This window comes from Urocitellus parryii, chromosome 6 (assembly GCF_045843805.1).
Source record: "Urocitellus parryii isolate mUroPar1 chromosome 6, mUroPar1.hap1, whole genome shotgun sequence".
NCBI classification, from domain to species: Eukaryota; Metazoa; Chordata; class Mammalia; order Rodentia; family Sciuridae; genus Urocitellus; species Urocitellus parryii.
Window position 1 is genome coordinate 80,958,253 of NC_135536.1, and position 17,265 is coordinate 80,975,517.

General features: G+C 36.6%; 1 protein-coding gene across 1 annotated transcript; it reads right to left on the reverse strand.

Moving 5' to 3' along the window:
- Positions 1–15,568: 15,568 nt before the first annotated feature.
- On the reverse strand, positions 15,569–16,522 carry LOC113177573 (olfactory receptor 4F15). Its single transcript, XM_026382121.2, has one exon. It carries the CDS (start codon positions 16,505–16,507, stop codon positions 15,569–15,571), a length of 939 nt encoding a protein of 312 aa, XP_026237906.2. The 5' UTR covers positions 16,508–16,522.
- Between the last annotated feature and the right edge of the window lie 743 nt (positions 16,523–17,265).

Here is a 17,265-nt window from a genome sequence, read left to right on the forward strand (position 1 = left end):
AGGCAAGAGGAAAGACACCAAAAATATTATCCCCATCAAAAATCGGTTAAAGGTTTCAGTGATGGAGAACTTAGACCTCAGATTTAATAAAGGTAACCTGGGAAAATCACATTGCAATTGAAAATCGCCCTAAAACAGATACTGGGGAAGAAAAGAAAATGGCAGAAGTCAATAAGAAATTATCCCTAGATGTACTAAAAGAAAGAGAAGTATAGTACAAAACATTAGAAAACATAAATCCACACAATTTGGGTCATCAAAACTAAATCCACTTGAGGTAGAGTCAGGATCCAATTCTCAGTCCTAAGCAATAGTCATAAGCATGTTTCTAATGGAATAACAAGGAATGGTGCCCATTCACATAAAAGTGATCAAATACTTACAACCCTGTTGATTATGCACTGAAGCAACTTCTTAGATTGACTGTTCTCAAGAGAGAACATTTTTACCTGACACCAATATAGTCAAATAAGCCAATTAATAAATGGGCATATGAATTAAGCAGACACTTCTCAAAAGAAGAAACACAAATGGCCAACAAATACATGAAAAAATTGCTCAACATAATTAGCAATTATGGAAATGCAAATCAAAACTACATTGAGATTTTAGCTCCTAGAATGGCAGTCATCAAGAATACAAATAATAGGGCTGGGGTTGTGGCTCAGTGGTAGAGCACTTGCCTGGCACATATGAGGTACTGGTTCATTCCTTGGCACCACCTAAAAAGAAATAAATAAATAAGATTTTTTAAAAATACAAATAATAATAATACACATTCAATATTGTCCAATTAGGTTAATAAATGCTGGAGAAGATGTGGGGGGAAGTTACACTCAAACATTGTTGGTAGGACAGCAAATTAGTACAACCACTCTGCAAAGCAGTATGTAGATACCTCAAAAAACTAGGAATTGAATGACCCAGCTGTCCCACTCCTTCATATTATCCAAAACAACTAAAATCATCATACTATAGTGATACAGTCACGTCAATGTTTGTAGCAGCACAATTCACAATAGCCAAGTTATGCAATCAGCCCAGATGCCTGGCAACAGATGAATGGATAAAGAAAATGTGGTATATATAAACAATGGAATTTTATTCAGTCATAAAGAAAGATGAAATTATGGCATTTGAAGGAAAATGGATGGAACTAGAGACCATAATGTTAAGCAAAAAGACTCAAACTCAGAAGGTCAGGGTTCATGTTTTCTCTCATTTGCAGAAACTAGAGAGGAAAAAGGAAAAGAAAGGTGGAGGTAGATTTCCAAAAGGCAAAGGAAGATCAGTAGAGGAAAGAGACCACAGAGTGGGAAGCAGGGAGGAACGGGAAGTGCTGTGGATTGATATTGACCAATTTATATTGTTATAATGTGTGCATGTACAAATATGCAACACCAAATCTCACCAACAGGTAAAACTATAATGTACCAGTAAAAAATATGGGGAAAAGTGTGGTTTTAAAGAATTTTTCCAAAACAAAAAAAAAATGATACAAAACACTTTGAAATTTAAAAGCACATAAGAAAACAGAACTAACTCAATTTCCTGGTAATTTTGTTTTACTTTAATTTTCCACATCTTATTTTAAAATAACATCTAAACTAGCAGCAATGTATTCATCTTTGAATTTTGGATATCTCTTCTACTCTTTGGACATCTCTTCCATCCTGAAAACTTAAACGTATCTTAATAAATTTGTTTCTATTTTCACAGTTTGTGCCTCATCTCTTTTTTTAATTATTAGCTGTCAAACACAAATTTTATAGGTTTATAATGTACAACATAATGTTTGGATACACTGTAGAATGGCTAATCAAACGACCATATGCATTAACACATATACTTATTTACTAAAGTGAGAAATCTTAAAATCTACTCTCTTTTCATATACAACATATCATTAATAACTACAGTCATCCTGATGTACAATACATTTCTTAAACTTGTTTCTTCGCTAACTGAAATTTTATGTCCTTTGACCAACATCTCATCAGTACCCCCATTCTTCAACCTCCAAAACCAGTTTTGCTGTCAGTTCAACTTTTCTACATTCCATGCACAAGTGACATGGCATACACACCTCATCTTTTTTGAAGCTATAATAAAAACAAAATTATACCAACCCTTTTTTTCTTAGTTTCATGTGCCATTAAATATTTCTTACCTTTTTATCAAATTATAGATGATGAGCATCATTCATACAGTCATCACTGGAAACAGTGTGATTAATTAATAGCAAGATGAATACAAAACATAAAGCTGTTTGAATTTTCTAGTACTTTTCACATTACCCCAACACAATGTAGTTCTAATTGAAAGCCCATGTCAGTTAACCATTTCTGTTTCACAATTACTTCCTTTTATCATAATTATTCTCCAGTAGTTCAATTTGTCACCGTAGACACTATCTTCTGTCTTTTACAATGATATTCATGCACTGTAGGAAATGATGCATGTCCATGGGAATTCCTATAACAGAATCATGTCAGACCAAAAACCTAAACCTGTTCTCCATATTATTAATTTATTTCTGATCCTCCATTTAACCTACAGAAAGAATAGAACACCTTCATGGAGTCTGAAATCTTCCTCTGTTCTCTTAACACTAAGGGCCATAACATTCTGCCATGGGTGGAAATGAAGCTGATTATAGCTTAAGGACAGTGGCCAAGTGATACTGCATAGATATGAGTTTAGACAGTCCTCATGGGTCAAAGGATTTTGTCCCCAGAGACCTATTCGGTTTTACCAGAAAAAAACAAACATCCTAACATCTTGTAATGAGACACTAGAGAAGAAGAAATGAGAGTTAAATATTGCCTTCTTAATACATCTGTACTATTTTCTTGAACATTTTACAAATATAGGTAATGGCTTATTCGAAGCAGTTCCTAAAATATTCATTAAAAAAGTTCAGACTCTATAAAACTCAGCCACACACATTACTAAGTAGAATAGTAGAGAGCAAACTTGCATGTATAATAGGTTGCTGTGCATATAAATATTTACTCCTCTGAGTCAGGCACCATGGTGCATGCCTGCAATCCCAGCTACTTAGGAAGCTAAGGAAGGAGGATCACTAATTCAATGCCAGCATAGGAAACTTAGCAAGACCATGCCTCAAATTAAATTTAAAAAAAAAAGTCTGGGGTGTGGCTCAGTGGTAGAGCTCTTACTTAGCATGCATGAGGCCCTCAGCTCAATCCCCAGTACCACTAAATAATAAATAAATACTTACTTTTATGGACAAATAGAGATTTAAAATTTTTTCATAAATAATTCAGGAAAGTAGGATTATTAGAGGAACAAACAAGGATTTTGACTTTCAATTTTGCACACTTTTATCAGTCAGGATCCCATCAAGATAAGATATGGCACAGTCAAATTAAATAACTGGAGAAAGTTCAATAAAAAGAATATTCACAAAGCTGCGTACAGTGTAAGGAAAAACTAGGGGTCCTAGGCTAAAGACAGCAGAGGAAACATTATCTCTCCTGAGCCTAAAGGGACGAAGACAAAAAGTAGTTGTAAAAGTCTAGAAATACAGCATTTTTCAATGGAGAGGGCTATTGAAGAGTAACACAGCCAGCCCACAGTGTCCCTGAAGAGAAGAAATAAATGAAATGATCTGATCCGGGATCTCAAATCTCTCACTACAGTTACACTTTGGCCAAAACCCAAAAGAAAACAGAGGACAATGGAACCTGTTTGTGCAGCCCAGTGAGGCCAGATTTCCAAAGCCCATAAGAAGTAAGTGTTGAGACTGAAACTAGAGGCTATTTGCACTTTTTTTTTTTTTTTTTTTTTTTTTTGGTACCAGGGATTGAACCCAGGGACACTTAACCACTAAGCCACATCCCCAACCCTTTTTTATATCTTATTTAGAAACAAGGTCTCGCTGAGTTGCTTAGGGCCTCACTTAGTTGCTGACTTTGAACTTGCAATCCTCCTGCCTCAGCCTCCCTATTTGCTGGGATTACAGTCATGCGCCACCACACCCAACTCCCATTCACCTTTTATCAAGGAAACAAACAAGAAGGGAAAGAGGAAACTGAGTAACATAAAGAATTATTGGTCAGACATGGCAGTACAAGCTTGTAATCCCAGCGGCTTGGGAGACTAAGGAAGGAAGATCCCAAATTCAAGGCCAGACTGGGCATCTTATTGAGACCTTGTCTCCAAATATAATTTTAAAAAGAGCTAAGGGAGCCAGGCGCGGTGGCGCACACCTGTAATCCCAATGGCTCAGGAGGCTGAGGCAGGAGAATCTCGAGTTCAAAGTCAGCCTCAGCAACAGCAAAGCACTATGCAACTCAATGCAACCCTATCTCTAAATAAAATACAAAACAGGGCTGAGAATGTGGCTCAGTGGTCAAGTGCCCCTGAGTTCAATCCTTGTACACCCCCACCAAAAAAAAGAAAGAAAGAAAAAGAGCTGAGGGTATATAGCTCAGTGGTAGAGCACTCCAGAGTTAAATCCCCAGTATGGAAGGAAGGAAGGAAGGAAGGAAGGAAGGAAGGAAGGAAGGAAGGAAGGAAGGAAGGAAGGAAGGAAGGAAGGAAGGAAGGAAAGAAGGAAGGGAGGAAGGAAAGGTAGGGAGGAAGGAGGGAGGGAGGGAAAAACAAGGAACGAGAGGAATGAATTATTAGTGATCTAATCCAAAAATGTGAGCCACCATGAATGTATGTGCTTCTTACAAATTAGCAAAGAGGAAAATGTAATTAACATAACACATAGCTGTCATAGTCCCCACTTTGTGTAGCTGTTCATGAGGGCTATTTTGATAAGAGAATTTCTCTCATTTCACATTGTCTTCCATTAGTATGTACCCTAGAGACTTCTCTACTTGATAGAATGAACAAAGCTTCTTTCCTATAGGATATTCATCATGACATAATCTTTTATTTACTAGGATGCCACTGTTTTCTATTGATGAGAACTACTGGGCAAAGGAGTACTAAGAATCATCCCATGGATCCCCTGAGTTCTGGATTTAATATTCCTTGTCCTTGGTATACAGGAGGAATCAAATTTCTCCCTGGTAATTGGGATGTGTCATCCCAATAATCATACTGTCCTTTACCCAAACAAAAAATAATATACTGCTCTGACCCATGCCATAAAGGCCCTAAACTGACCTCTCTCCAGCCATGCCCATCAACATGAAATGGAGATTTTGAGAGATACCTACCTGGACCCTACTTCCCTCCTTATTCATTTTTTTCTGATCCTCAAACATCACAAATCCAAAAATGTGGTTTTTCCAAATTAGCTATAAATATACAAATATCAATATAGTACACATTTATCAACACAGAAAGATAGAACACACTATACCCAAGAATTAATTACCTTGATGTATAACTTTAAATATTTCAACTAATGACTCATGAGTTTCCATTTTAACTCTTTCCTCAGACCACAAAATGTCAGAAAGAGACTTTTTGAACTTTGGTACATTGACATAAAGAGCCCCAAGTAGTCAGAGGCCATTATCAGCTGTGTTCCCTGTGGAAAATTCTTTTCTGGGACCCAAGGACCTCCAATCTCATTAAACAGAGTTCAAAAGAATAGGAGGCACACAGGCTCTATGGTTTACACCTATAATCCCAGAAAGCCAGGAGGCTGAGGCAGGAGGATCTAAGTTCAAGAACTCCTGTTCAATAGAGCATCTCTTTTTTACTTGAAGCCTCTCTTCACATGAGGACTGGCACACATGGATTAAGGCAAGGGTGCATCAGAGTGGCTCAAGTGGCCTTCTCTACACCCAATATTATGCAGATATAAAAGAGTTAATAGCCTTGGTCTGAGTGCTGTAGAATAAGAGGCATTAGCCACATGTGAGGTTGATATGTAAGATTTCCCTAGAATCAAGATACATAATATGTATAGAGAAAAGATAAAAATCATCCTACTAACTTAATATTGACCATATGTTAATGTCAAGTAACATAGATCTTACTGCATATTGGAGTTTACATAGTGTTTATGGTATGTTATCATATTTCCATGTCACAGAGGAATTCAAAGTCTTAAAAAGTAAAAGAGAGAGAGAGAGAGAGACATAAATTTTTCAAACATATAGTTTTGTTTTACATTTGTGACTTTTTTCACATTATGTATATTCTGACCATATAAATATATGGTATATGTATATATATAAATATATATGGTATATATATATTTATATGGTCAGAATATATATAAATATATAATATATTATATATAATATAATATATATACTACAAGAATCAGTACATATTGCCACTGATTTAAAGGATGCACCAAATAAATTAGACAACATGCAAAGCATTTACTAGTGAGTGGTTTTGACTTACAGAGTACAAATATAGCCAGTGAATTCAATACATATCAGTCCATTGTTATACTTCATTTTCTATAAAAATGTTTCCAGAACTGAAATTACACCCTAGTAACAGATAAGGCAGAATTGTATTCTACAATTTCATGAACTGTAGTGTTGGAAGGAAAAGTCAGAACCTAGGATAAATGTATATCTCTATGAAAACCAGTCTTTATGCCTTCCATAAAATAAAGGCTTACCTTTATTCCACCTGCCACACCTTGAACAGCTAGTCCAGTGAAGGCAAAATGAAGTATGGTATCACACAGTATACAAAGGATCTACCTTCATGCTGATGGTTTGGGCATGCAATAGTGATGATACCAGATTACCCCTAGTGAGGGGAAACTGTTGTTGACTCCATACAAAGACTTTATCTATGCTGTATGGTCACTATTTAATACCAATTAGTGCCAATTAATGAGTCCTAGGATAGATAAGGAAAGCAGCTGAGTGACATTACAGAAATGAATCATCTTGTTCTTATTCAGAGAATAACTTCTAACATCATTTTTCATAGGCCATAAATATCTTAATTCCCCAGAGCCTTTCTGAAAAACCCAGCTATATTCTCTCTACAGAACATCATTCCTTTTTTTATTCCTCAGGGGTACTTTACCACTGAGCTAAGTCCCCAGTCTTTTTTGTTTGGTTTGGTTTTGTGTTTATTTTGAGACAGGGTCTCACTAAGTTGCTTTGGGCCTTGATAAGTTGCTAAGGCTGGCCTTAAAATTATGATCCCCCTGCCTCAGCCTCCTGAGTCTCTGGGATTACAGGCATATATCATCGTGCCTGCCTCTGCAGAATCTCATGTCAGTAATTTTATGATCTTCATTCTTTAGCCCTAACAACCAAACCAATCATTCATTTGCCCTACCAAAATTAGAAAGAGATGTACCTCAAGTCATTATACTTTCCAAGGGAAGTATATAGGGGATTCCCTGAAATTCTTCACATTAAAAGGGTTTTACTTCATCATTATTCTCAGGACAACCTCAGAGTCTGTTTTAATAATGCAGTGAACATTCACTTACATGACATATTTATCCATTCATAATCCAAACTCACTGTTAATTGATCATATAGAACATGCTCACTGGAAAGAGATGTTGAGGGAGTTGGACACCATAGGAATCTGAGTCTGCTACTCGTGAAGGTTATTTTTTGCCTCCAGGCTGTCTAGAGAGACTTTCTTTGCTCCAGACAACTCTCATATCTAGAAGCTTATGAATTCTCCCAATAAATATGCTAGAGCAATACTCTCACTGTATATACTGCCTCCAAAATCCAAAGAGATTAGGTGAGGACTTTGGTTTCTTTCTTTGCAGTGTGGCAACTTCAGAAAAAACAACATGACATGACTCAAACCACTTAGAGACAGAAGTAACTAATGTTGGAGGTCTATGAATATATGCAGGATTCATCTTCCATTATGTGGAACACATATGTCTTATTAAGGCATCTAGGATACTTACTACTTCTAATTCATCAAGTCCAGTTATCAAGTTATTATTAGAGCAGTGAACCAACATAATATTCCATATCATACCAATCCCCTCCAGATCTTTTTCTGGCAGTAATGATAAAAATAAATGCATCACAGGTTGGATTCCCTGGGAAGTAGACTCTGAGATGTAGAACAGCATGCATCAAGTCTATCTGAGATTGCTCTCAGAATCAATTCTATTTGGAGATAGGAGGTAAGCCAGATGCAGCAGAGGGAGAAACTGGACAACAGTAAAATTATAATATAGTTTCATCTCCCTTTCAGAAAGTTCTACACTTGGGAAGACCTATGATAATTGTCCCAAGTGGACTACTAACAACTGATTACATTCAAAATTACCACAAAATGAGGGCATAGCCTTAGATAAGTCAGCTCTCCCTAGAAAAGACTATGCCAAAGAGGGAAGATTGATTAGAGACATAAGACAATAGGGCTTCCATCAGCTGGAGGACTGAACCCTTCTGACCTAAGGAGGGAATCTGAGTAGCACAACACAGCATCCATAAATTCCACCCTGGAGCCACTTGCATTTTTATGCTTCACCTGAGTTCTGGGAAAGGCTCATTCAGGATTTAGATACATCTCCTAACATAAAGGCATATTATAAGAAAAGTTAATGGGATGAGTTACAATACTTGCTCCTGAAGTGAATCTTGAAATCACATCTGGCACCCATATGCCTCCTATCCTGTACAGGCTAGAGTCCTCAGCTGGCAAAATCTAACCTACTTGGCTCAAAAGTTCATTTAGACAGTTACCCATGAGTACGCTAAACCACTGTACACTATGTACTTCCCAAGCCCTGGCTGTTGTAGCGGCCCATTTACCATCACAGTTGGTTAAGGAAGTACTAAAAGTCACCTGTGTAGATCAATTAGTGCCAAACTGTGTTTTCTTTACTCTGATAACAGCCTTACTTCTTCCTAATGAGCAACTGTCCCTGCTAAGATGATGGTTGCTCATTTTGTCTGTTTGTTCTTGGCAGAAGCAGCTTGACTTTGCTGAGCAATTTCCATTAACCACATTTTAATGGGACTCTTGTGTCTGTGGTAGAAAAGCTCCATCTAACTGTGAAAATCAGGACTTCTATACACATAATGACCAAAGTTGCAAGGATGTGAGGCTTAAGTTCCCAATTATACCTTGTTTACTGGACCTATATATACAATCTAGTGGAGACACAGTATCAAATGATAATTATTGGTTTATTATCTATAGAGTAACCTAGAGAATTCATCCTATTCTCAAAATATAATTTCCAAGCAGGTGCTTCAGCTTCGTGTGAAATGAGCCATCCCTGCTCTATTAGACCAGCAGATTCTATTACTGGGAACAGTAGACGTAATGGTCATAAGCTAACTCTCATACCTCCATTTCTTTAATGTGGGTCCTTGGTATAGTATTATGTGTGGTGGCATCCTCTGTCTACATATTACTCTGTAATACTTAGGAAAGTGGTTGCTCAAGCCCGTACAGATTTTTGTTGTAATAATCCAAATGGTGCTTGGCAATAAACATCTTTTCTCTTCTCTCCAACAATTTTTCTAATACCACAGAATATGCCAGATAGTATGGCCTACACAGAAAGGCTATTTTCACAGAATCTTGACCCACTGCAAAGAATTTATATATTTTTTGCATATCTGTACCCCCGCTCAAAGATGTCAGCCTTTCATATCCTCTAGTACATAGGTTGGAGTGGTATTCCTAATTATAGAATAGCCTTCCTCCAAAGAAACCTACCTGGCATAGTGCTTCCTATTCAGTGTTGGAAGACAGAAGATGCAATAATTTTCCTTTACTTTGAAAACAATGTCCTGACATGCTCCAAACTAAACTCCTAAAATTTTTAGTGATGTGACAATTTAATAATTCTTCATAGAACTTATTTGCTCCTTTGAGAGCACATATGTATTACCAAAGCATCCAATATTGGCCAATTCTTATTTATCGGGTTTTGAAGAATGCTATCTTAAGATAATGGAGCATTATAGTGGTTTAAAACACTCAAATGGTCCAGGTCTTTCCATACTATATTTTTACAAAGGATAAAACTGTAAATGTATATGTAGGTCCATTCCAAGTAAATGCTATTTCTAATTCTCCCTTCTGAAAGAAATGTAAAAGAAAGTTTACCAGATCAGCAGTCACATATCATACACTCAAGACTATGTTAAATGACTCCAGCAAAAATACCACCTTTAGCACAGAAGCTGCAATTAAGATTACTCATGGGTTGCATTTACAATGGTTCATTGTCATTCTCTAGGAACTGTCTAATTTCTATAGGGGGACACACTAGTGAATTAAGTACAGATAAGACAGGGATCATCATTCCCATACTTTGTGGGTATCTTTTTACCACCACTACCATAAAAAAATGCAAGAGAAATTTTGAAACACTATCTTAGCCCAGGAATGGAAAATTTTCAGTGCCTTCATTAATATAACAACTATAACTCACAGGGCAAGAAAAGATTGTGGAAGTTGAACCAACTTCCAAGTACATACATTCCAATTATACATTCAGGAAATGGTGTGACCCTCATCATTGGGGTTGTCATTTGGTGAACCCAATATACATTTGATCAGAACTAGGACTCCATGTATTACATAATTCCTATATGCTTCCACTCAAACCAGAGGGCAATGATGAACCCTTAGGAATATAAGTCAAATGTCAACTCTGAGTCCAAAAGTCTTTAAATGATGTGATATTTCTTTTTTCCTGGCATTTGATGATGCAAATAAATGGCATAGGTACCTTTGGGCAGTAGAATTATGAAGCTGTTGCACAGTATTTTTATCACAGCAGACTTGGTAATACCATGTCTTCCACCCCTTTCAGAAGAGTAGAGTTAAGGATTATCTATATAACTTATACATGCTGAATCCACTCAAATATCTTCCTGAGCCTTTACTTTTCTCTCTACAACCTATTAGGGAAATTCCAGAATTTCAACTTCCCTGATAGTAGTGAGTGCATAAAACAAAATACGTAGTTGATTATAAATAAATAATAACTATTTGTAAGCTGACCCATAAATTTGGGGCTTTGGTGGTGATGAGGTCACCAGAGGAAGACCCATAAATAGGGATAGCATTCCTTTTTTCCTTTATTAGTTCTTTTTTAGTTATACATAACATTAGAATTCATTTTGACAAAATTATGATAGCATGGAATTTGTTCTAATTCAATCCCCAGTACTTCCCCTTTCCCTCCCGTTGTTCCCCTCTCTACTCTAATGATCTTTCTTCTATTCACTTATAGTTTTTTTAATTGTGGATATATACATGATGGTGAGATTCACATGGTGGTTGTGGTATATTCATGTACATACACAGGAATAATTGGTCAGATTCATTCCACTATTCTTTCATTATCACATCCCTCCTCCCTCCCCTTCAAAGATCAGTGAAGTATATGAAGAAAATGCTTTCAAGTAAAAAAAAATCTTCTGACATCTTAATTACCAAAGAATCACTGTAGTGCAGGAATTATGATAGCAGATCCTAAATTCAAACTGCCAGACTTTGAGTCTAACCTAATAGATCTTGAGGGTAGTTAGTATCTCTGCACCCCAGACTCTTTCTCTGTATTGTGGATAATGAAAGAATCTGCTACAAAAAATTCAAGGTAAATCACTTAGAAAAATGTCTGGATCATGAGAAGTACTATGTGAGTCATATCGGTTGTTCCATTCCCTAGCTTACAAACTACGAGAAACAATCATAATTCCATCAAACGTAAAAAGAAAACTTCAATCAATAGGGTTCTTTCCAATCTTTAGTAACCAAGTTACTGCACAATTTTTAGACAAAGAGAACTTTCACACTATTTTACTAATATTCCATTTTCTATTTTCTGAAATATTTGAAATTTACCTTTATGAGAAAGAAGCATAATGATTTTAATGTGACTTAATTAAGCAGCATACACAATTCACCAATCACGTTTCTCACAAAAAGGAAGTATCATCAAGCTAACTGCATGTATGGAAATGTTACAACAAATTCTAATAATATGTACAAATAATACGTGTTAATTTTAAAAGATAATTTTAAAAAATTACTAAGAAAAGTATAAATAGGAAGTTGGGAGGCTGACCTTTCCAGATGTTGCACTTACCATAAGTCCACTGTCCTCAAGACTAAAGTTCAGCTTTCCTACTGTGACACTCCGGCAGTGCGCAAGCGCAGAGCAGCCCAAACCTTGCGCGTCTGTGCATGGGGACCAGGTGTGAAGGCTTGTGTCTAAGCTAGGGGTTTGCCAGCCTTACTGGTAGCGGTGTTCAAGTGCTCTACTTCCACATTGATGAGACAGAGAAGTGTTGCTTGTGGAGGAAATCCTCAATGAGACCATGGTCATCTGCAGTTATAGAACCCAGTTGCAGTGCAAGCAAAAGTTATTCCTTCCCCTGATTGGCATACAGGTGGAGGTGAAGGACCCTCATATCCTCCACCATTTGACCCAGCTATCCCTCTCCTTGGTCTATACCCAAAGGACTTTAAAACAGCATACTACAGAAACACAGCCACATCAATGTTTACAGCAGCACAATTCACAATAGCTAAACTGTTGAACCAATCTAGATGCCCTTCAATACATGAATGGATAAAGAAATTGTGGTATATATACACAATGGGATATTACTCAGCTTTAAAAAAGAATAAAATTATGGCATTTGCAGGTAAATGGATGGAGTTGTAGAATATCATGCTAAGTGAAGTAAGCCAATCTCTAAAAACCAAAGGTCGAATGTTTTCTCTGATATGTGGATGCTGATCCATAATGGGGATGGTGGGGAGGCAGCATGGGAGGAATGGAGGAACTTTAGACAGGGCAAAGGAAGGGAGGACAAAGGAGGGGGCATGGGCGTAGGAAAGTTGGCAAAATGAGATGGACATCATTACCGTAAGTACATGTATGAAGACACAATTGGTATGACTATTTTGTGTACAACCAGAGACATGAAAAATTGTGCTCTATATGTGTACTATAAATTGAAATGCATTCTGCTGTCATGTATAGCAAATTAGAATAAATAAATTTTTTTAAAAAGCTTCTCTGAGGCCAAGAAGTTAATGTAGTGCCCTCTCCATATGAGCCTTTTCACTTGAATACTTTTGTACTTTCCCTAACCAATCCATGAACTACCCAAACCACTTGGATTTTGAGGATGAGAGAAATGAAAAAGAATTATTTCTCAACTCTATGGCAACAAATAATTCAGTACAGTAACTTGCTTAAACCTGGTTCTCAAGGACGCAGGACATTGCTCCAAGAGTTCAAATTCTATTTTAGGGCTTATGAGGAGTTGAAACTAATCCAACACTAAATCTTGTTTGTTTTGCCTCCAGCAATTTCCCTGTCCTCTCACAAAATGAGCAAATGACCTTCGGTTTTGTCTTCATCTAATTATCTAGTATGAGACTGGCATACCCCACAGAGAAAACCCTGCCTCAGTGCTCCCTGGCCAGTTCTGGGTTCACTCAATGGCTTTGGAAATATAAATAAGGGGGAGGTCTTGGTCCCAGAGAATTGAAATGTTTTTCTACATATTAGAATGATTTTTTTATAAATTATTTATTTTCTTTCATAGTTGAAGTATTACTGCCAACAATCCAGTTCCTAGGCACTCTGTTTATTCACACATTTTTAATAATTGCCATAGCAGCTCTCAAGATTTCAGCAGTCTGTAGGCCAGAAAGCAGCTACTCTCAAGGCCAAATCAGGCTTAGCAGAATTCTCTTGGACACCTGTGATTCTCATAGGGCCTCAGAGTCAAAGATAGTGGCAGAACCATAATGGACAAAGCACTCTTACCCTCCCTCTTACCCTCACTTTTAAGGGAACCAAATTTGGTTCTTTGTTCAGATTTTTTTCAATGAAACAAAATATCTTATAGTAACTGTGTTTGAGACAAAATAAGAATTTATGGGCACAGGAAGGTAAAAAGGGAAAGATTCTTGTTCTGCCTGGGTGGGTGACCTGGAATGGACTTTTGTAAGGACTTATGCTAGGGCTTAGCTTGGATGGGCCTCTTTCCAGGGGTCTATAGGTGGACAGAGTGGTTACTTAACCATTTTCAGAAGCCAACCAAGTAAAGAACATGTCAGCAAGGACATGTGAGGAAGTTAAGTACTTGATTTCTTAGCCCCTGAATCATAAATGTGAATAGCTAATGCCCTTCTCCTATACTAAAACTTTATGATTAATTGCCCATTCTTGACATTGTTGTTTCATAATTTTATTATATATTTATTTGGAATATTATTTATTAAATTATTTTATCTGACCTGTTTTTTGGACAAAACAATAGACAAAGAGAACAGCTGATAAAATAGTTCCAGAAATAGGTCCCAAAATATATAATAATTTAGTGTATTAAAATACATTGCTTCAATTCAAAGGAAAGAAATGGAACAGAGAAAAAGTAAATGCAAGCCTTGCCTTACCATATAGAAATTCAAAATAGATTAAATATTGATAATTTTTAGGGATAAGGAAGCATCATTTACTTTGTTACTCAGGGGGCATTCATGCCCATACAGTAAATTTTAATCAAGCATCCTCATAAACACAACTATAAACAAAAGAATACTACTTAGTAGTGAGGGTTAAACTTTTTGTAATTAAAACAATGGCTTAAAATTCAGCTTTGGTAAATCTCGAACAAAGAAATGTAGTGGTAGAAATTAGGGAAGGATTTAGGAATGATAAAGAAATGCTAATGACAACTTACTCAGAGGAAGGAATAAAAAAAGAGGTATATAAAGCTCTATTCCTCAAAATTAAGCCTACAAAAACTGTTTAAGAGTAGGGCTGGGGTTGTGGCTTGGTGGTAGAGCTCTTGTCTATCATACATGAAGCATTGGGTTCAATCCCCAGCACCACTTAAAAAAAAAAAAAAAAAAAAAAAAAACCTTTAAGAGTGAATTGTGAGCATAAATTCAAACACAAAATTGATTTGAAAGTGAAAGGGCACTGATTGATTACCTAATAAGCAGACTCAGTTTCTAGTGCTTAGTTCTCCCTGATGATTTCTAATGATGTGCCCATGGACAAATCACAGCCGTTTCTCTTCTTTTTTTTTAGCATATATAACTTGAAGAGATCAGGAAAAATGTTGTCAGTAATTCATTACAATTTTAAATTCTAATAGTCTACATATACAAATAACAATTTTCCAAACTGTGAGACAGAGGAGCCTGATAAAGAAGAAAAAGATGTACACACTGGGGCAGTAAAAAGCAAAAAAAAAAAAAAAAAAAAAACAAACAAAAAAAAAACATTAGGAATAAAAGAATTGAAATCAAAATAGGTAATAAGCAGATTAAAGATCATAGAACATAGTTTGTCTATCAATAGACTAATTTATCCAATATAGGAAAAAGATAAAATATAATTTATTATCTGCTCAATTACATGACACCTTCCTAGAATATAGACTTTTAACATGGTAGATTACAAAAGACATGTGATTTTATTTTTAACACTTTAATGTACAGAGTGTCAAACAATAACATCACTTCTAATTCAATGGTAAAACAGATACTTAGTAGTTAGTAAATTTCTGTGCATATAACATGGCATAAATCTTCAATGTTTCTCTGAAATTGCATAGTGTCTTTTCTGCAACTACCATGAGAGAGAATCTATAGTTCCACACCTTCATAGGCAATCCATTTATGAAATCTTTCTATAATGCATAAGACGGCTCCATAGTTTCCTCATTGCCACTTTCATGTCTTTGTTCCTGAATGTATAGATAACTGGATTTAGAAAAGGAGTAATAAATGCATCAAAAATAGCAAGATATTTATCCAGGTGTGATGTGGGAGAAGGCCATGTGTAGAAAAACATGAGTGGTCCAAAGAACAAGACAACCACAGTGACATGAGCTGACAGAGTAGAGAGGGCCTTGGATAGACCACCAGAAGAGTGTTTCCAAACAGTGAACAGAATGAAGATATAGGAAATGACTAGCACAACAAAGGAGCCCACAGAAATGAGTCCGCTGTTAACAGTGACCATGAACTCAAGTTCTTGAGTGTTTGTGCAAGCAAGTCTGAGGAGCCGGGGAAGGTCACAGTAAAAGCTGTCAAATATATTAGGGCCACAGAAAGGTAAATCTACCACAAAAACTAATTGGACTGATGAGTGGATAACTCCAATGATCCAGGAAGTGACTAAAAAGTATACACACATTTTTGGACTCATGATGGTCAGGTAGTGCAGAGGCTTGCATATGGCCACGTATCTATCGAAGGCCATAGCTATGAGCAGCACCATCTCAGTGGCCCCAACAGCATGACTAAAGAAGATCTGGGTAATACATCCCAAAAATGAGATGGTTTTGTGCTTCTTGAAAATATCACAAATCATCTTAGGAGCTGTGATTGAGCAAAACACCATATCAATGACTGAGAGGTTAGCCAGGAGGAAATACATGGGGGAGTGCAGGTGAGCATCCAAGGTTACAGTGAACACAATGACAAGGTTTCCCATTATGCTTGAAAAGTAGAACAACAAGGAGAAGACAAGAAGGAGAAACTGAATATCCCATGAATTAGTGAGTCCCAGGAACACAAACTCTGATACTACAGAGTGATTCATTCCATCCATTGCCTCAGAGAACAGCATCAGTTTTCATGTGCCCTAAGGGAAGAAAGAAATGCACAAGTATTAGTACTTAAGAAAGCAAGCCTCTAACCATGGAAATAATTCTCCTGTTAACAACTCACACAGCAAAATAACTTCATCACATTTACACTGGTCTCTACTTAGAGGGATAGCTAGCTCCTAAATAGCATTATGATTTTCAAAACTGCTACTACTAAGTTAGTTCCATCTCTAGACCTATTTCCCTTCTGCTTTTGTTTTGCATTACATGAATACTTTCTATTTCCTCCTGCCCAGTCTGTTCTTCTACCTGGATGACATCTAAGGTCATCTTCAAATACTTTAGACTTTGACTTCTTATGAATGGACAGATTTCAACCAGTCATGTGAACCATGTCACAATTACTCATACACAGCATAGAGTTTTCAAAGTCTCTGTTCTACTGTTATATATTGCTCACATGAACTTCAAATGTTTCTCTTCTTTTTTCAGCTTTCAGATTTTCTCTCATTCTATTCTCTATCTCACAGAATCCAATTTTCAAAGTTCTTTTTTCCCAGCTAAAACTCCCTCATTTGTGAAATCTTCCCAATCTGCCTAAATCTCTATATGCTTTCTGCACTACTAGCATTTATTTTGCTTTGCCTCTCATGATTATATAAACATCCATCTCTCCAGTTAAAATATAGCTTCTTGGGTACGGGAATCTGTCTGGTCCACATGTGCAGCCCCCACTACCACCACAATCACCAACAGTGAC